This window comes from Ictalurus punctatus, chromosome 22 (assembly GCF_001660625.3).
Source record: "Ictalurus punctatus breed USDA103 chromosome 22, Coco_2.0, whole genome shotgun sequence".
Taxonomy (NCBI): Eukaryota; Metazoa; Chordata; class Actinopteri; order Siluriformes; family Ictaluridae; genus Ictalurus; species Ictalurus punctatus.
This window is the reverse complement of record NC_030437.2, coordinates 5,754,086-5,775,256: the sequence shown is the minus strand read 5'-3', so window position 1 is coordinate 5,775,256 and position 21,171 is coordinate 5,754,086. Positions and strand designations below refer to the sequence as shown.

Genomic DNA, 21,171 nt, shown 5'->3' with positions numbered 1-21,171 from the left:
AAGAATGGTGTTTAATCAGTTACAACAATGGATGTAAGTGGTACGAGAGAATTTCAATCCCCGTACATACAGTACAGTAGACCGACCCGCTCGAATCTTATCGGTCACCCCATGTCACAACCGACTCGCTCGCAAAGCACGCTTCATCCGTCCTGGCAGGACGGGGAGTTCCTAGTTGATTTGGAGCGCTTAGTGAGAGAGGCGAGAGCAGGCACGCGGGCTGGTCACGCTCCCAGGAACATTCGCAGAAATCGGCGAGCTCTCATGCCTGCCTAAATGTCAGCCTGCTTCCATGGCCTTTGTGTAAACACAGCTGGAAGGATGGATCGCATACAGACACAATCTCCCTAGACCCTCCACACACACACACACACGCACACACACACACGCTTCCACTGTTCTTTACTTGTATTATTCTTTTAAACACTCATTCATAATTCCCCTATTGAAAATTGTTTGCTGCCACTTCAGTGCTATATATAACTTTATATTATATATATATATATATATTTAAAAAATAAAGAAATGTATTAGACAGTGATATAATAAGCGTTTCTTTTCTGCCCCTGTCCCTCACAGATGGAAACCGAGCCTGCGTTTTCAATCGAGCCTGCTCTCCAGAGAGCCAACGAGGCTCCACTCGTCCAGAACGGTTCATCCGTATCCCAGCTGAAGAGAGACGTGCACAGCACCACCGCGAGCAGTGGCACACTCACCTCCGAACAGCTCGAGGCCATCGAGGATGAGGAAATCCTGGACAAAATGGTATCGTGACCACCAAACCATTGTTTATATACAGTCCCCTCCAAAACTATTGGAACAGCAAGGCCAATTCATTTGTTTTTGCTGTAGACTGCAGACATTTGGGTTTGAAATCAAAAGATGAATCCAGTTTTTATTTCCTGTGTATGTGGATGAGAGCATGGCATGTTTCGGATCAGACCACCCTATTTGTAAGCGAGCAAAAAATGTCGGAACACGTGACTGACCGGCGTGTCTTGTTACCCTGGTGTGTTCCGTCCAATTTATATTTTAAATATAGAAATGAATAGGTCTGACCATCTGCTCTTGGTTTTAGCCTTCAGTTTCACCTGTGAAGACTGTATTTGTTGTTAAAAAGGTTAAGCCAACATGATGATCAGAGAGCTGTCTACGGGAGAAAAGCAAGCCATTTTGAAGTGGAGAAAAGAGAGAAAATCAATCGGAGCTATTGCACAAGCATTGGACGTAGACAATACAACAATTTAGAATGTCCTGAAAAAAAGAAAGAAACCACTGGTGTACTAACAATCAGGCATGGAACGGGTCGGCAAGAAAAACAACAGCAGTTGATGACAGAAATATTGAGAGCGCTCTGAAGAAAAACCCAAAAACAACAGTCAGTGACATCACCAACAATCTCCACAGGGCAGAGATGAAGGCATCACAATCCAACGTTCGAAGAAGACTTCGAGAGCAGAAATGTATAGAGGCCATACCACAAGATGCAAACCACTCATCAGCAGTAAGAATTGGAAAGGCAGACTGGAAAATACAGAGATGAGCCACAAAAGTCCACAAACCAAGATGAACCTCGGCCAAAGTGATGGAAAGATCAAAAGTGTGGAGAAAGGAAGCATCTGCTCATGATCCAAAACATACAAGCTCTTTGGTCATGCATGGTGGAGGTAGTGCCATGGCTTGGGCTTGCATGGCTGCTTCTGGAACGGGCTCACTAATCTTTATTGATGATGGTAATCATCACTAATCATCATAATGATGGTGGCTGTAGAATGAATTCAGAAGTCTACAGAAACATTCTGTCTGACAATATACAGAGAAATGCATCCAAATTAATCTGGAGGAACTTCATCACGCAGACAACGATCCAAAACACACTGCTGACTCAACAAAGGACTTCATCAGGTTTTAGACTGGCCAAGTCAATCACCAGACCTCAACCCAATTGAGCATTTCACCTCCCGAAGATGAGACTGAACGGAGAAACAACCCGAAACAAACAACCTCATGTAGGACGATGCGGTAAAAGCCTGCGAAAGCATCAAAAAAGAAGACACCAACAGTTTGGTGATGTCAGTGAGTCGTAGGCTTGATGCAGTTACTGCAAGCTAGAGATATTCAGCCAAATATTAAGTGTTTACTTTAATTTACTTCAAGACTTATCTGTTCTTATAATTTTACTTTCTCACAAATTGGGTGGTCTGATACAAAAGGTTCTACGTTTTATGTTGTTTAACACATCCAGATCCACATCCAAATAAAGGCTGAAATCCTAAACCCTCGTCTCGCATCCGTCTGATTTGATCTCGAATCCAAACGGCTTTGGTGGATAACACAAGCAAACGAATTGGCCTGGCCGTTCCGATAATTTCGGAGGGGACTGTATAAAAGAAGTGACCATGCAAGACATTAATGAATGTACTACTCCAGGAGTGGTGCTGGTGCTAATTTGATTGATTCCTTTATTTTTCGCTATAAACAGCTTGATGACTCCAAAGATTTTGAGGAGAGAAAAATGATCAGAGCAGCCATGAGGGAGCTCCGAAAGAAAAAAAGAGGTAAAAGAAATTAAATAAGTCTCTCACTCGCCATATCCTTCTACATAATGGTTCGACCTTCCTGACTTGCCTTTTGATTTCTCCATCATTCATTTCCTGTTCCTGCCTGTAGAAGCCAGGTTGGGATGTTCACAGGAGGAGCTCGGTAGGATCATGGCTCACGTGTGCCTTTGCCTGGGTTTGTGTGTGTGTGTGCGCGCGTGTGTTATTGTGTGCACGTGCCTGCAGTGTGTTCGCTCATGTGGAATCTGTGTTTAAGCGGTGCAGCAATGCTGTTAAAATTACAACTGCATGATCAGCGTATTCATTTATCATACAAACGTTTTGGAGTGTTTACTTAAGATGTTTTGCTGTTTGTGTGTGTGCCAGTGCTAACAATTTCTCATTTATTTAAGAACAATGCCTTTTTTTTAATAGGTTTATAGTTCCATTTATTGCTGTGAAGCATAGACAAGTTAGTTCTGTTATAGCTTCCATTATAGCAGCTATGTACAGTCGTTCATTCACCAGCACCATCGCCTTCAACGTCTTTTTGACCAAAAGTTCAGACGTGCTGTCTATACTGTTAATACATTTCACGGTTCGATTTCTCTCACCGCCTGGATTTCATAGTTTATAAAAAAATGTGTAGAAATTTAGTGATTAATTAAAGCTGCAAGCAGCATTTTCGGGGACCAAGCACCCAGACTCATTGAGCTGCACATTCAGACATGTTACAATCACAGGAAAGCAGAGCCATAACTATAGGCGAAGGGATTTAAGAACGATTTGTAGTTTCAGGCATTTACCAGTCCATTATGGGAGAACGGTTTTGAACATCAGAGTTCCTTTGATAACTTTTGTTTAGGCGGGTCTCAAGATGATGTGAGCTAAATTTGGTGAAGATTGGACAAAATGTGGAGGAGGAGGAGCAAAAATGGCAGTCTTTGGAATGGAAAGCAAAAATGGAAGCATTTGGGCATATTATTGTAACTTTTGACCAGTAAGTGGCGCTGTCACAATTTTTTTTACCTAGCCAGGGGCATGGTCCTGAAGAAGTCATGCCACCAAGGTTTGTGTCATTGCACAAAGTCGTTGCTGAGATACAGCCTCACTTTCTGTTTGCCAGCTTTGCCTTCAGTTTTGTTGGCACGTTATGGGCAAACCGTTTGGAATATCAACATTCTTTTTTGGGTTTTTGTGAGGCATATTCTGAAGATGACGTTTGCCAAATTTGGTGAGGAGTTGGGATGCTCTGAACACTAGAGCGTTGGGAGTACTTGGCCCAAAAATTGGTCAGAATGTTCCTTAGACCCTCCACAATCAGTGTACCAAATTTCACAACTTTTTACTGGACGGTTCTATGGGCTGCCATCAAGCGTGAGGAGTAACGGAATACGTGTAACAGCGTTACGTAATCAGGATACAAAAATAACCGGTAACTGTTATCCATTACAGTTCCGTCTAAAAACAAAGTACTCAGATTATAGGTATATTTAATAAAACATTTACATTTAACAGCAAAGAAATGAATCTTTTGACATAACTCGATATACACAGCTGCTTGGTTATAGTTCTGTCTAGTCGTGACTCACCGAACAACCTCCTGGTGCATGGGCGAATAAATTTTGCGCGAAGTTAATTGGGTAGAATTAAATGAACACACATTGTTCTCTGAACTGCTTTCGTTAGGGTGACCACACGTCCTCTTTTTCCCGGACACGTCCTCTTTTTCAGACCTTAAAAAAGCATCTAAATGTGAGAAAATGTCCGGGATTCGGCTTTAGTTTCATTCTGATGTGTTTATGGTGTAATACTGCATCGTGTGTGTGTGTGTGTGTGTGTGTGTGTGTGTGTGTGTGTGTGTGTGTGTGTGTGTGTGTGTGTGCATTGCTTTAACCTCTCTCTGTAATTCCCACCTTCTCGCACATCAATTGCTCGATTATAAAAGGCTTGCAGCAATAATTGGCCAAATCCCTGCCTCTCACCCGTGAGTGTACTCTCAGTGAGCACGCGAAGATGAAGCGTTGTCGTGTACGGAGTCAAACAATTACATGACAACGGCAGCAAATGACCGCTGTCCTGAGTCGAAACAACGCCCGTGGCCATATAAGATCACTTTTAATTTCATGTTATCACATCGCTTCGTTTTACCTGCTCATTCAAATGTGTAAATGATGGTAGAAGGTTCACTCACAGCATCTGATTTATTTTATTTCATTCCATGGACATTTCAAAAGATTGTAGGAATTGATATGATGTTAATAGTGTGTCCCTTTTCAGCGTGTTCATATTAACACTGTTTTGAACGCTATTAAGACACGGGAGGAAAGAAAGTGCTCTCTTTTTGGAAAGCCAGAATATGGTCACCCTAGCTTTTGTGATGTAATGCTCTTCGCATCAGGGATACAGTGACCTTTTATTTATTCATTTATTTATGTATTTTCTTAAAACAAATCCAAAACTGAACACGTTTTTAAGCTCTAAATAAAAGTATTTTCGATTCCTATTGCTTTTCTCTTGACTTTATTTACATATGTGACCTTAAAATAATCCAAAAGTAGTCAGATTACATTACTTTCATATTGTGATACTCGGATTACGTTACTGTTTACATTTTTTTTTTTTTTTTTTTTAATGAAGTCATTTGTAATCGTAACGGAATATATTTTTAAAGTAACCCTCCCAACCCTGGCTGCCATATAACTACAGGGTGCCCATGCGCCTACGCGCCTTCGGTGCTAATTAGTTCCAGCATCTCTCTCCATCAGAAGAAACAGATTGTAGTGTGTTTAGTGTTCTTCAGTGTCTAAGATGAGTCACTGCGGTGGTTTCAGCTGGAAGCCTCACTCTAGACACGGCTGTCACTGTTTATAACTGATGTTTATTTTGCTTGTAGTATTCCTTTAACTAATAAGATTGTTTCAGTTTGCTGGGTTGCTAGCGCGTGGATGTATTGGCGCTAACGTGTGACCCGTGCATCGAGGTTTCCGATTGGTTGTTAAGGTCTTCCACACAGAAACGAACCTGTCTCTGACCCTCGGTCACACATTTCTTCACTCCATCAACGTAATCCTCCCGTCTCGTCTCTCTCCTCCGTCTCTCCTCAGACCAAAGGGAGAAGGAGCGCGATCTGCGTCTGCAGGAACTGCGGCAGCAGAGAGACGACCGGGCTCAGAAGAATCGGCCAGGCGCGGGAGAGATGGTGGTGAAGAAAATGGAGAAGTCAGCTGATGGCTCTACCCTCAGTGAGATCACCAAGACCAACCGCTTCGCAGGTGCGTGATTTCCTCAGTGCAGTTCTAGCTGTCTTTAAGTTTCCTAAAATATATTTGAGGGTGTTTTCACGTACAAGTAGTCCTGAAGTGTGTGTGTGTGTGTGTGTGTGTGTGTGTGTGTGTGTGTGTGTGTGTGTGTGTGTGTGTGTGTGTGTGTGTGTGTGTGTGTGTGTGTTTGTGTGTGTAGATGATGGCAGCAGGATGACCCGCAGCACCATCATGGAAACCTCTTACACACAGAAGTTTGACAGTGAGTCGTTTGTTTCTGTCTCTACTGTGAATTTTCAGCCGTCAGTCAATCTCATCCTGAACATTTCCTCTTTCACATTTCTGCATTTTTTTTGTTCCTTTGTCTCGTTTCAGGGGGGACCATGCAGACCAAGTCCTTCAGCTACTCCTCATCTTCCTCCAGCACAAGCAAGAAGATCGGAAGGTCAGCTAAGACCTCATGCAGATCCGTCTGCACATTTCACTCTGACGTTGCAGTCAGATTTGACTGATGGGGAATGTCATTTTTGTCTCTCAGCGTGTTTGATCGTGAGGACGACGCGGCGCTGGAGCGCAGACAAGCGGATCGTAGAAAGGAACTCATGAGGGCTCAGACGATGCCCAAAACCTCCGCCTCACAGGCCCGGAAAGCCATGATTGAGAAGCTTGAGAAGGAGGGCGGCAGGTGAGCTCCGCCCCCCCCCCCCCCCCCCCCCCCCCCCGAAGTATCTTAAACATGTATAAATAGCACGGATGTGTGAATGAATTGATGTCACGGTAAAGATGTGAATTTTGTGTAGATCACAGTCACTTGTGTACTGAAAATTTGCCATTGACATTTCTACCTACAGTTTTAGTAATTAATTCTATATGTATATAAATCTTTTTAATTTTGTCACTCTCGGCAGCAACTCGCCAGTCGCGCAGGTGAAGGTCCAGCGCTCCACTAGCTTCGGCGTTCCCAATGCTAACTCCATTAAGCAGATGCTGCTGGACTGGTGCAGGGCAAAGACTCGTGGCTACGATGTGAGGAAACGCCATAAACGTTCTGGAACGTTTGTAGTACTTCGGAAAAGCTGTTTTTATATCACAGCGCTGTTGAATAGCATTTTGTACGGTAACTGGTTAGAACCGGCGCAGTTGACCAATATCATATTGCAGTATGTACGTAAAAATCAATACTGAAATACGCTCTCGTTTCTATAGTAACATTAAGATGGTGTCATATCAAGCTGCGTTTCAGAACCAAGAGCTGCTAGAACACAAGTGATAACGGAATAACTGATAACCCCCCTCCCCCCTTCCCTTCCCCTCATTTTTTGTCTCAGAACGTAGATATTCAGAACTTCTCCTCCAGCTGGAGTGATGGGATGGCCTTCTGCGCTCTGGTGCACAACTTCTTCCCGGAGGCCTTTGACTACTCCACCCTCAGCCCTAGCAATCGCAGGCAGAACTTTGAGGTGGCCTTTAAAACAGCAGAGTGAGTATAGACATGAACACACACACACACACCCTGGCAAACACATTTTTTTGCCTGATAAGCATTCTCACCACTAATGCATAAGGTTGGGAAATCAAAGTAAATATTGATTAATGAATAAGCTGGGAATACAAATACTTTACACGTGTGTGTGTGTGTGTGTGTGTGTGTGTGTGTGGAGGCCTGGGAAAACCCTTCACATGGTGACATTTTCTAGAATATATAGTTCTGAAATGTACTGACTGCTTGATCTGAGGCTGACATTCCAGGGCTGGACAAATCATACGTACATGAGTATTAAGTGTGCTGCCCAATCTTATGTTTTGATTAACTGTAAACCTGACGGGTCGAAAAACGTGGCGATCATAGTGTAATAACGTGGGTGAGCTAGTTAAGCACACAGCTAGATCTCTCCTCAGCTGACGTGCGTGGTGCAGCAGGTGGTGGGGCTCAGAATGAACAACACGCATAATCAAAAGAACATTGGCTCAGTGGTTAGTGGCTTACCTCACACCTCCAGGGTCGGGGGTTTGATTCCCGCCTCGGCCCTGTGCGCGCGGAGTTTGCATGTTCTCCCCGTGCTTTGGGGTTTCCGCCTCCAGTCCAAACACATGCATTGTAGGCTGATTGGCAATTTCAGATTGTCCACTGTGTGTGTGTGTGTGTGAGTGATTGTTCCCCAAGTCCCTTGGGATAGGCTCCCTGCTGCGACCCTGTGTAGGATAAAGCAGTACCGAAGATGGACGGTTGTTAAAACCTGCTCGTTCAACTACGAATAAAAGACTAATAGCTCGGACAAGCCTCAGCAGGATAGTCCAGGCGACGTTGAACAGCAAGTAAAACATTTTCAAGTTGTTTCAGCAAAATATATCTATGGTTTCTTAAAAGTGTAAAGTATGCTATAGGCCGAAAGGTGTTTGCTAGAATTCAGCCACAGCAACCCCTGACGGGTTTTCCCAGACTGCCACGCATGAGTGATGATCAATAAAACGATAGCTGTATTTCCCCTGATCACTCGTAGTCTGCATCCCCATGATCAGAGTGTGGACCAGTGTGCTTCTCGGTGTCTGCGAAGGTTCTAAATGGCACTAACATATATAATATTCCAATACTGTCGACGCTATCCAGCCCTTGCAGCGATGTAATGATGATACGTTTTACATACTGTATAAGGGCCGAATGAGTACTTCCCTCTCCACCATCATAACTCCTCACGCCAGCTCCTCCTCGAGGGACTTGGCCCTCGGTGTTCTCCGAAATAAATGGCAGATTAATCCATTCATTTCTGCTGATTTTTGTTTCCGTTTCTCACCGCCCCTCCTCTACGCAGAGCGGTAACCAGTTCTACAGCTCGACTCTTTACTAAACCAGACACCTCCAGCTGGACTCTAATGAATAACACAAGATAAGCGTCACTCTGCATTGTTTAGGGAATCTCTTGTGTTGTCGGTTCCCCCTCAAGCTTTCTGCTCTTTTAATAGAACCGGTGTTAATTCTGCTTACCGTCTTCCCTTGCTTCTGTTTTCCGTTGCTCGACGACTTCTTGCGCGCCAGCAGCTGCAGTTTACGTTCACCAGCCTTTTCTGTCAGTGTCCTAGTGCTGCATGTGTCTGTGCTGTGCTTTCAACCCCAGTTTAAGGATCCGATTTCACCGCCTGTAGATGTGAGCGCGAGTCGAGTTGCCGGTTAGGTGCCTTTCTTCTCACTCTGCATTTTGCTTCCTGAACACGTTGTGATCCACACTTTCTGTGTTGGTAAAACAAAGGCGTGAAAGTCACTGTGTGTACTGAACGATCCACAGCTCAAATAACCAACAAAGTTAAATGGACGTAAACTGATGCGCCATTTGACTTTTTTTGGGGTGTGTGTGTGTGTGTTTGTGTGAATGATCATGAAGCATGAAAGCACATCAAAATGTAAGTCAACACAGATGTAATGTTTGTTCTATTTTTGTGTTTGTTTTGTTTTGTCTTGTATCTCCTGACTGTCTCCTGTCTCACCCTGAACGTTGGCTGCTCACGATTCCTGTATACCTCTTTTCTGTCTTTCTGTCTTTCTTTTTTTCCAAATATGCTTCATGTGCCGTGTCCGGCGACGGGATTTGCGAGCAGGAAGCTTGCCGACTGTCCCCAGCTTTTGGATGTGGACGACATGGTGCGGCTGCGGGAGCCTGACTGGAAGTGTGTGTATACGTACCTGCAGGAGTTCTACAGAGGCCTGGTGCAGAAAGGCTTGGTCAAAACCAAAAACTCCCTCTAAGGTCCAAACTGATTCAAAACGGTGAGAGTGGCAATAAAACCTTTCAGGAACGACCTGACCAGTGGTGACGGAAGGGATTTATTTATTTATATATTTTTGGCTATTCAGCAAGGTTAGATCATCACCCTAGAACATGTCAATTCTTAGTGTTTGAGTTCACCAGCCAGTCAGTGAATGAATGTTAGAGTGCAATGTTTTGGGAATAAAGATCTGGAGAGAAAGTTGAGGGTGAGAACGTATTTGGGGAATATGAGTTTTGATAAGTTAATCCAAAACCTTGTGAAGGTACACGTGCTTACATGCCGTGCGTCAGTCATCACTCAGTACCCGGAAACCATGTGACGACGACGACGCGTCATAACTCTTCTTCTGTGGGTTTTATTACGTGTTTCTGAGTAAGTATGTGTTTGCCCCCAAATAAGTAGAACCAGTAACGCTTGAGATAAGATGAAATATCTTTAAACGTGTAAAGAATAAGATTTTCCCTTTTCGTCTCTCGAGGTGATACCTGCAGTTACAATCAAAATGATTCAACCCCCAGTGCAAATCAGGTTTATTATCAAAATTTACAGACTTTCAGCTGTTTGCCATGAACAAATAATAATAATTTTTAAAAAAAATCAATTGAAATAGTTCAACACAACGATGCTTCAAGGGGTTTCCCCAAATTCAACTGAAAATGCAACGTATAATGATTTCTCCAGTCTCAAAATGATTCAAACCCCTGAATAGAATCCCTCACAACAGCACAAATATACAAAACAGGTGTTTCCTCAAGCAGACCTGATCCAACTAATCAAGGGCTCCATTAGTTGTACCAGGTGTGCTTGAGCTGGAACGCATGAAATACCAGGACGGGGCACAAAAATGGGATTCATTGAAGTATCAGGAAATCCGCGGAGAGAACGTCATGCCGTCTGTGAGGAAGCTGAAGCTTGGGCGTCATTGGACCTTCCAACAGGACAATGATCCCAAGCATACCTCAAATTCCACCAAGGCTTAGATGCAGAAGTCCTGGAAGATTCTACAGGAGCATCACAGTCACCTGACTTGAACCCCAGAGAAAATCTCTGGTGGGATTTGAAGGAGCTTGCAGCACGCAAACCCAAGAATATTACTGAACTGGAGGCCATTGCTCATGAGGAACGGGATAATATTCCCCAGGAACGCTGCAGAAGCCATGCATCTCGTTTGCAGCAGGTCATAACAGCAAAAGGAGCTCTAGTAAGTACTAAAGATGCTCGCCATGAAGGGGTGAATAATTTTGAAACTGGAGAAATCATTATAAGTTGCATTTTCAGTTGAATTTGGGGAAACCGCTTGAAGCATTTGTTGTGTCAAACTATTTCAATTGCTTTTGTTTGATTTGTTCATCACAGACAGCTGAAAGTCTGTACATTTTGACAGTAAACCTGATTTGCACTGGGGGTCGAATCATTTTGATTGCAGCTGTATAGTAAAATGTCTCCTTGATGATGAAACCCATCATAGAGGGTTTTTTTTTTTTTGTCAGGTTTATTTTCCTATTTTTATATGAGAATGACACAAAATGCAATTATATTATGGATATTATGGCTTATGTCAGTCCCTCCCGGATTGCACGGTTTTGCGATCGCAGAAATGAACGCAGAATCAAGCAAACTCCGTAGTATTCTGAGGAGTTTGCGATTTTTCAAAATTACCGCAGATTTTCCGCAGATTCGGGCCGAGACGCGTCATGTGACGTCATCACAACTGTCATTCAACCTCTTCGATTCACACGTGTCGAACACGAGTACAGCTGAAAGGTCTCGTTTACCAACAAACACCACTGTGAAAGAGCGCGCAAAACAATTTCATCAGCTGAAGTAGTTTTCCACAAAAACCCCCGGTGCAATCCCGTACAGCCTGATGTATGTGAATATGAAGTGCGAGGTTTTTTTACCAGCTGTAGCAGTAACGACTGGTTCAGGAATCGACCAGCCTTTTCTTCTAATGTACTGCCAGTAAACACACACAATGTAACCGTAGCAACTGAATAAAAAATCTAAAGCGTTGATCAGATTTAGACACTAGTTAAATAGTGCGTCAACGAATAACCCTAGTTTTAATCCTGAGGGTCTGTTACCATTTCCCTAAAAACACAGTGCCCCATGAGCTTTGAGTCCAAAAACGCGTTCCTGATTTGGTTGTGTTTGGAAGCGTTGATGAAACGGGTCCTGAAAGGTTTCCCATTAAACCAGGACTAGGGGAACTTAAAAGGCATTGCTGGGCTAATCAGGGCTGTATTGTGTATGCGTTCAGCTTATACAGACTACTCCGGTGATCTTTATCAGAGCTTTTGTTTGTCAGTTTCGGTGCACAACATACACTGCGTCATATCGAGGGGTCTGGCCACGTTCACCCTTCGCGTGGTGTTTGTGAAAGCGAGCGCCGCTCCAAGATCCGACGCCCAAACATGGTCTTGGTTTGGGTCGTGTGACACAAAGAGCGAGCGTCTCCCGAGTCAGTGATCCCTGTCCGGCTTTATCTGCCTCAGCTACTGTTTTAGAAACCAAACCAAACAAAAAAATCGAAACGTACCTTCATTCATCAGCTCCAGAAAATGTCAAAGGCAACCATTTTTTCGCGTGGCTTGGCATGGATTCTCTGAAAAGCTCGTTCATTTCACTTTGTAGTGCTCATTAAAGGATGAAACCACAAGTCTTCACCTGCTTCCTGCCAAGTGTTAACAAATCACTATACAGTGCAATTAATATGTCTGCTGATTTACAGTTAAGTTACAGACTTTGTCATAAATCCAGTAATGTAGCTTTGTATGGAGGAGACGCAGCGCTGTGTCCTGATGCTCTATTACACTGAAGTGTACGGAAGCCCTAAGCGGCCATGCATCATCATCATCATCATCATTATTATTATTATTATTATTATATAATTTTTTTTCTGTTGTTTTCTCGTGATCTTGACTTAATTGTCCTGTGTACTGGACATCCATCATCCCGAAGTCATTGGGGTTTTGAATGGGTTTCTTGGTTAAACGCCTGAAATCGGGTCTGTGGTTAACACAAGCTCAAGATATTGTTCACGTTTTATACTACGCCATAAAATACATCAGTAATACCCCACTCAGGATTTTTTAAAAAGACGGTTGCTAACAGGTGGATAAACAGGACAACAGAGGTTGTCGGGGACATTAAACGTCATCACGCCGAGCAGGAAGACTCGTCTACTGCAGCCTCGTTGTGTTTATACTTGCACTCTTGCAACTCAAACTTCCTAACTTGTAGATTCATCAATTTATAGTATTTTCCAATTGTGTTTTTTGTTTTTTTTTTAATAAAGATTGAAAGAGTTGTCAGAAGTGTAGCGGTGGTGATGTTGAAGTCATGTGACTGTGGTGTAGTTTGTTTATAGCCTATTAGCTCTTTATTTCTTTATTTTAGTCTTTATTGGTCACATATACATTAGAGCACAGTGAAATTCTTTTCCTCGCATGCCCCAGCCTGTCAGAGTGCAGGGTCAGAGTGTATAGGCTTCAAAATCCTATGAACCTTATCTTTTATTATCATCTTATCTTTATAATATATATATTTATAATTCGTTTCATCATCTGATTTATTCCTTCTTCCAATCTCTGTCCATCAGGGCGTTTGCTAATTGTATGCCCCTGTTGGAAGTGGAGGACATGATGATCATGGGTAAGAGGCCTGACTCCAAGTGCGTCTTCACCTACGTGCAGTCGCTGGTCAATCACCTGCGCAGATACGAGATGACGTGTCGAGCACGCTCGGATCACTGAGCGCTTACTTCCACCCCGAAGACCGACGCCACCATGTTGTTGTTGTTGTTGTTGTTGTTGTTGTTGTTTTTCCTCATCATATCCCACGTTTCAATTGCAACGAACCAAAGCACGAGATCACCGCCTGGCGAGTATCGCTATAGTGCTTTACAGCATTCAAATGTGTTTAAAAAGAAATGGTTTAAAACTTTTTTTTACATTTTTTATTTAAAAATCAGCTAAAAAAAAGAAACGACAATGTTTCATTTAGAATCCCAGAAAAGATGCTTATTTTATTTCTATGCCAGTGGCGTTTAGCTAACATTTTAACGGCTCGTAGCGTTTATTCTGTGGTACTGTAGCCGATCGAGGAATCTGATGTGCATGCTTCACCCTTTTGTTTACTTGAATTTCCTTTAGAGCTGCTTTCGCTGATAGGGCACGAGTGACCTGAAGTCTGCTGTAAGCCGCGCCGAGCCGATGCGATACGATCTCTCACCGCTTTGTATCTGAACAGCGCCTCCCCGTGCCCAAACAGCGACGCTACTCGGCCCTGATTTAAAGCAGACTCTCCTGTTTAAAAAACAAAATGCTGATCGATCCGAGGACAGGCTTCCACTCCATAGTAGGAGAGGAGGAACTGTTTCAGCACGGGGGGATTACGCAACATACCACACCATTACCACAGCCGCACAGACGCCCGAAACACTCACTCACATGTACAGACGAGCACCGTGTTCCTGCCATTTCTGCTTCACTTTTTACACTCGTGAAGTTTATCGTCTCTATTAATATTCATAAACTCTGCTCTGATGGAGATTTGAATTTGACAAACGGGCTCATCAATCCCACACGTTTCCACCCTGGATACAGAGAGAAATGTTTCAGCCGTGCATATCCTGGCTCTAGCACTTTTTTATTTTATTATTATTATTTTTAATCCAAGATGAATTACGCTTACCAGGAGAATGCAAAACTGTTTTTTATCTATATATTTATATATATTTGAGCAAGTTTGTAACTATGGGCTTGATTACTGATCTGCAAAAAAAGATATTTCAAAAAGAAATGACGGATTGACAGGGCAGAGTTCATTTGCTGTAGCTGAGAATTCAGTTATTGTGCCAATAAGCTGTCGTTTTGTTAACTAGCATTAAAAAAAAAAAAAAACACTATACAAAAATGTAATACCGTAACGTGTTGTGTTTTTTTTTTTTGTCCGTCTTAGCCGGGTCTTTTGTTTTGGAGTCATTTTCTCAAATTATTCTACACTAACTTTTCTTCTCAAGTAGAAACATTGTGCTGTAAATTCATGCTTGCATGAAGGAGAGCGAGTCTGAGAAGGTGCCCGAGAAGGTGCCCAAGCTCTGCTCTCCCTCTCGTACAGTAGCCGCTGCACTGTTCTACTTTATTATGGAGCAGAGCGGAGCGAGATCAGGCCGTCTCCCCATTCTCCCCACTCCCCCCCACCCCCAGAAAACAGGACTTCAATTGAAATCTGAAGCCTTCGCATGAGCAGCATGTTTTTACTAGACACTGTTATTACTGATAAGCTTCTTACGTTCTAAGCTAGCGTTTTATTCCACACTATAGATTAACTCAGTAACACTGTGTATATTGGCTACAATCATTTTGTTTTATGTGTTTGCGCCTAGGAATATTGTTCACAGCATTTCTGTACACTGCGAATGAATATGAAGAATATTAAAACCTTTTAAGAAACCACTGGTTTGATTATTGACTTGAAATATTTACACACACACACACACACACACACACACACACACACACGTGCTGTATTCCGGTGAAAAATATTTATTCATTTCTCCCTCTGTGCACTCATTATGCAGCACTCCATGGAGACCAGTTTACACCAGTAAGAACGTAGATCATCAGCCCTAAACCAATCAACAGAATGATTTTTACAGTTTGGGGCATCATTCAGTTCTCATCTGGGCCGAAACTGGACTCCATGACAACTCACTGCGATCAGCTGTGTGTGTATATACACATATATAATATACACACACCAGTACTGTAAAAGCAGAGCACAAATTATTTTTCATAGACATGTTTACATATAAAAAAGGCTATAAATCTTTGTGGGGAGACTCGTTCTCAGGCTGGGGCTCCTGTGCTAGGTCGCTGTTTGCGGGTGCTCTTCTAGTGTGGTGCTCTTTGAAGGGGCTGTCTTTAGCTGGCGAGAAGCGAAACTCCTCCGGCACGTCATCTTCGGCTCGTGCTTTTTTATAGAAGCCCAACTCCTCCAGAAGACCATTGATGTCGGTACGGGTCATGTGGGACAGCGGGATGCGCTACGATGGAAAAGCAAGAGCGTGAAGAAGATCGTCAGGTCAGGATAAAGAACACATACTTCCTGCAAATCTTCCCAGGGTATAGATGGGGTTTTTTTGTAAAAAAAAACAAAACATCCGGGTTGTACTAGGGAATTCCTGGAGTAATGGAAAACCGCATGGTTCAGGATACTTTTTAATCCCGAGCGAGCTGAGGTCAGAATAGAAGAGCAAGCGCTACAACAGGGTCTAGCTAAAGACATTACATTTATTTTAGGGAGAATCCTGTAGAACGAATGTTGAAATGGAGATCTGGTAAGGGTGTAAAGATAGACTCCGGTCACGATTCGATTCAGTTCCGTTCCGTTCTCAGAAAACTGATGACTGAAAAGACTACTTATTAAATTTCTGTACAATAAACACCACTAAAACTGCATGAACTATAACAAGAAGAAGAAGAGGTTTAATGTTGTAAACCAGCTGTACTGCAAGTTCACCGTATCTTAAATAAATAAATTGAAACATTCACACACGTTTTTTTGACCCCGGGGACTGAAAACAAAATCAACATAAACAGTGAGCTGTGTAGCAGAAACAGAGCTCCAAAGTCGGCTAAAACGCGCGGTTTCCGCAGCCTCTCTCAGGCACTATAGGCATGGGGATGGCGTTGTTTGAAAGCTGCTGAAGACCTTTATTTTTAAACCATTATACCATGGTCATGCAACCATACAGCATACTATACACGTTGCTTTGCACTCCGAAGCCATTGGGCTTTCGGGCATTTCACAAGTGCAGATGATTCCCGCTTTGGTAATGAGAGAATGCAAAAAACACACAAGCCCAGTGTGCTCTCCATATATTTGAACTCTGTGGTTTGCACAGTTTGGGACATCTGATGTTCTGCATTATATGCATAATTAACAGATTTCCAATGGGCATCTTCGCATTTTTGCGTCACGATGTATCGATCATTACACCCCTAAGGTCTGGCATTCAGGTTTAAAAATCCAGATCTTGGGATTTAAATTATTTTATTATTTTATTTATTTATTTATTTTTTAACGATGGGCTGGGATGTTAAACCGTTCCCATACTCATTTGATAAAATCCTTTAAAATCAGAACACTGGACACGTTGTAGTCTGTTACTTCAAACACTACCGTGCAATAGGGGTTGTACTGGAAGCACCAGCTGTCATATACAAGTCTTGGGAAACGATTCCCTAAAATGAGAAGGGAACTGAAGTACTTTGGCAGGAAGACCCACACAGTGTTCCAGCATCACTGGAAAAGAACTGAAGATTTTTGGTGTCTGTTGAAACTTGTCTAGCAGGTGGTGCCAATAAGGACCTGCGGTCAAGAAAATGCGTCTCTGCATTCAAATTTTCAACATGACCTTGTCCTCTTCTCACCATTTTCCCTTGATGGGATATCGGTTAACATTTTAAAGAGGGCTCCATTACTTAAATGAGCCACAGTCAAGATAGTTCGTTCAGCCTGGGTGTAGACTCCAGGAAATTGTCTCGAAGACATCTGATCTGGTGCAATTTCCTTTTTAAAAACAGCTGAAAAAGCAATAGAAACCCGATTACTGGCACGCTGAAACTGCTGCAAGTTCAGACCCAACCCCCACCCCTCAAGTGAGGCCACGTGTGTCGAGGGTACAGATCATTATTAATGCAAATAATAACCGCTGCACTTGTTGGTCAAATACGAAGGTAAAGATGAATACAGACTAACTTACAGACAGACCTTCAGACGGCGTAATTAACGGCTTCATGACCTAAAGGAAGTTTCGAATTCTGCCTAGGACGAAGAAAACATGCTCATAGCATTCTTAACACTGCTGTGGTTTGTTAGCTCCTGAGGGACCTTCACACTAAGATTATAGATAAACTTTACACTACAGACTATAGTACATACTTTTCTGCATTTATAGTTACAGAACTGAGAAACAAGTCAGTCATCACTCGTGGACGCTGGAGACTCCTTCCAGAAATGTTAAACAGACGTCTCGGAGCTTGATTAGAGCAAGGATTATACATTATTCTTTGGTTATCTGGTTGTTATTATTAGCTTTCGTTCATGTGAATCGTCCATCGTATGACTCACCCTGTGAGTTAGACATTACTATAAAAACAATTATGTTTGTACTTACATCCAGCTCCTCATAGTAATGGTTCAGGAGGACGAGCTCAGGGTCTGCACCAGGGATGTGTTTCATCACCAAGTTATGACTGAGAAAAATGTGAAATCAAGGACAATACACCCTGAACAACGTAAGCAGGAAATGAATTCAAGAGTGGTGGTGGTGGGGGCAGGGGGTGTACTACTGTGTACTGCTACCACCACCACTACTTCTACTACTGTTGCAGCTGCTACTGCACTATTGATCTTAAATGATTACGATTCGATCATGGAAAATAAAAATATTTCACACACGTCCATGTGGTTTTCCTCTGGATTCCCCAGTTTCCTCCACCTCCCAAAAAAAAAAACATGCCAGTACGCAGATCGGCTACACTGAAGAGCCGGCTCTGAATCCACCACTGAAAATGGCTGAATGAATAATAATAATAATAATAATAATAAACAATAATTCTGAACATAAACAGGATTAAACTTCAATCAATTAATCTCATTATAAACTGGATGAAGGATACTAGAGAGGGATGTCTTGGGTCACGAAGGCCTTGACCTGAGAACAAAGAGGGGGAAAAAAAAAAAAACCCCACAAAACTAATTACAACTATTCACAGTAATCTTCAGCCAATTATTATTTTTTTTTGGTTGAAGACATACAAAAATATCATAATCCTCAACTCTACAGCAACAGATTATTTGTACATCTACAAAGCAACAGAGGCTTTACATCGGCCAACGAGTGTACGTACCAAGTACGTACATGTACAGCTCAATTACTGGGGGATCCATCCATCCATTTTAGAATACAGTAATAAATGTTGAAATATTGTGAGCTTACCTCCCTCAGTCTATTCAGCTGTCATCCTCCACAGCTCTGGGAAGAAACACAGTATGGAATATGGCCATTAAGATAGAAACATGTCTCTTATGATTTCTCTATATGAGGAGTTGTTCTTAAAACAGTACAAAGCTGCCACCACTGGGCCCTTGAGCAAGGCCCTTAACTCTCAATTGTGCAATTTGTATTTTTTTTAAAAAGAAAGAGAAATGTAAATCCTTCAGGAAAAGGGCCTCCGTCATAAATGCCATAAATGTAAATGAGTGGACGGATGGGTGGACAATGGATGCATGGACACGATCAGCTTTTACACACCCAAATCGATGTGCAACGCTGATTATTATTATTATTATTATTATTATTATTATTATTATTATTATTATTAATAAATAATGTTAAAACAGGGTCCAACACTGTACTGTACAGCATCTGTTATAAAATCCTAAAGTAATGCGAAACCTAAACATTACACAAAGACTTTTTCAGACTGAACCAGGTCACACATGCAAAGTCAGTTCCTGCAGGTGACACAGATAATGTGACCAACTGTTTTGGCTTTCAAAAACAAAAAAGAAAAATTTTGTGTTTCAGAACTAGTGTTGCCAGATTTGCGGAATTTAAGCAGTTTGGGTTGTTCATACTGGTCTGGAAAAATGTTACGTGTATTTGGTTTCCATGAAGGAAACACGATTATCGTTTTTGAGATGAATAATGGCTGGGGTTCTTTTTTGATTATTATTTGTATCCAAGTACCAATTTAATTGTCAAATTAATTCCAACGACACACAGTAAAGATTTAATTAAGGAACATTACAATAATACTTTTAAAGTGATCAGAGTCATGGTGCTTTTATTACCGACCTTCCCACTGACAGAAATCCAAGCGGACATTATTTATAGACTTTTGACTTTATTGTTTTTAAAAAAAAAAAAAAAAAAAAAAAAAAAAAAAAAAAGTTATTATGCTTTGTATTATCCCATTTCATTCAAGTGACCAGTCAAACAGGCTCATAATTACAGTACAAGAACTCAATCATAAATATGATGACTTTCATAACAGTGGGTTGTGATTTCCAACACTGGAGCAACACACAAAACAAACAAACAAACAAACAAACAAACAAACACACCAGACATTGAGAAACCTGTAAAATGGGGTGAAATAGGAGGAAAATTCTGACAGTAAAGGGAGGGGAAAACAATCTGGCAACCCTTGACATCAGCTGTTCATCATCTTTAAACGCTCTCCAAATGAAAACACCTGTTTATATTTAATTCGGCTTCATCAGATGTGTTATATCTGAATGGAGGACATGCATATCTGTAAAGATCTGTAACACACTGTGGTTTGGAGGAAAACTATAAACTACATTTTCAGGGGAGGAAAAAACAAAACAAAACACATTTATCTTCCATCAACCCTAACCCCACTCATCATCCTCATCATCATGCAGTGTATACGATTAGATAACTAACCTAGTCTCTGTCTCGTATTGTAGTCTTGTTGCCCTGACTGTAGAAAAGACAGACTTCCTCACCTCCACTTTTGCTCTGGCGAGACCATCCAGCTTCTTCCAGTCCACTTCATAAGCCAAGCTGATGCATGGGAGAAACGCAGCCCATAACAGCGGCCACGTGCTGAACATGTCACCTGGGAGCCTCACCTGCTGATTCCGCCGCACACTTTACCAAAAGAGGGAGAGAAGAGTTCAGGTCCTCAGCGGAAGATGTCACGTCCGGACTCGTTGCCACGTAAAGCGTCTTCTCTCCGAGCAAACCCGCGTACTAGCGCACTAAACAGCGTGTCCAGCAGTGCCATGTGTACTATTCTAATAGGACGCTAGTATGCAGCGCTTTAACCAACGAGCGTCATTTCAGAGCTGAAAGCTCATTGGCTGGTTCCACGCATGCGCAGTCTGTCTCTGCGGCAGGCTAGTGATGAGAATTGTTTGCAACTGTACCGACTCTTTAAACACACTACATATTATCATGAACAAATACAGCAAACATTTATTATTATTATTATTATTATTATTATTATTATTGTTTGGGGACATCAGGTAATCTGGGGCAGGAACTCATTCCAGTTTGAGTCAAAGTCAGAACTTGTGTTATAAAGCCCTGACAGTGGGACTGCTTGACAAGAGTAACTTGTCAATTCAATTCATGTAAGGTTGATGTGTCACTATTTAGGTAACATGCTAGCTAGTTTTTACACATTTAACTGCACTCATCAAATAATTCCCCGTTTAACTAACTTGTGGGCAGAATTTGGTGTGTTAGAAGAGGGTAAACATAAATCTCTGTAGGGTTGTGTGGCTCTTGAGGCCTTGATTTAGACACCCCCGGGTTATTCAGAGACTGTATGGAGTGTTAAAGTATAAGAACTGTGGCTAATCCGTCTAATTGCAGTTTAATTTAATGATGAAATCGCACCAGGGTCTCAGGGATGCTCTGTAGTTATTAGATTGCCAGCAAGGTAATGTTAGCTAAAGGTTATGGTAATATTACCTAAATAAATATTGCTTTATTAATGCCAAGTATGCTTAAACAAGTTGGGTTTTTTTTTTTTAAATGTCCAGTACACATAATTCAG

The 21,171-nt window shown here is 42.1% G+C and overlaps 2 protein-coding genes across 9 annotated transcripts in view; one reads left to right on the top strand and one right to left on the bottom strand.

Moving 5' to 3' along the window:
- Positions 1-15,021, top strand: part of smtnb (smoothelin b) — a 56,152-nt gene extending 41,131 nt beyond the window's left edge. For 5 of the 8 annotated variants that reach the window (XM_053674236.1, XM_053674235.1, XM_053674234.1 and 2 more), the window contains 10 exons: positions 580-765; positions 2,483-2,558; positions 2,671-2,703; positions 5,648-5,815; positions 6,003-6,065; positions 6,179-6,248; positions 6,342-6,488; positions 6,712-6,829; positions 7,132-7,283; positions 13,167-15,021. In XM_053674236.1, the coding sequence (XP_053530211.1) occupies positions 580-765; positions 2,483-2,558; positions 2,671-2,703; positions 5,648-5,815; positions 6,003-6,065; positions 6,179-6,248; positions 6,342-6,488; positions 6,712-6,829; positions 7,132-7,283; positions 13,167-13,320 (1,167 nt within the window). In that variant the 3' untranslated portion in view covers positions 13,321-15,021. Of the gene's footprint in view, positions 1-579; positions 766-2,482; positions 2,559-2,670; positions 2,704-5,647; positions 5,816-6,002; positions 6,066-6,178; positions 6,249-6,341; positions 6,489-6,711; positions 6,830-7,131; positions 7,284-9,394; positions 9,564-13,166 lie in introns of all 8 variants that reach the window. The other 3 variants (XM_053674238.1, XM_053674241.1, XM_053674239.1) reach the window with 3 other exon arrangements.
- A 77-nt stretch (positions 15,022-15,098) lies between these two features.
- Positions 15,099-20,404, bottom strand: selenom (selenoprotein M). Its single transcript, XM_017451996.3, has 5 exons — positions 20,114-20,404; positions 18,576-18,611; positions 18,256-18,290; positions 17,751-17,829; positions 15,099-15,614 (listed from the first exon to the last, which is right to left on the bottom strand). The coding sequence occupies exons 1-5, from the start codon at positions 20,219-20,221 to the stop codon at positions 15,390-15,392; spliced, it is 483 nt and encodes a 160-aa protein (XP_017307485.1). The 5' UTR covers positions 20,222-20,404; the 3' UTR covers positions 15,099-15,389.
- Positions 20,405-21,171: the final 767 nt, after the last annotated feature.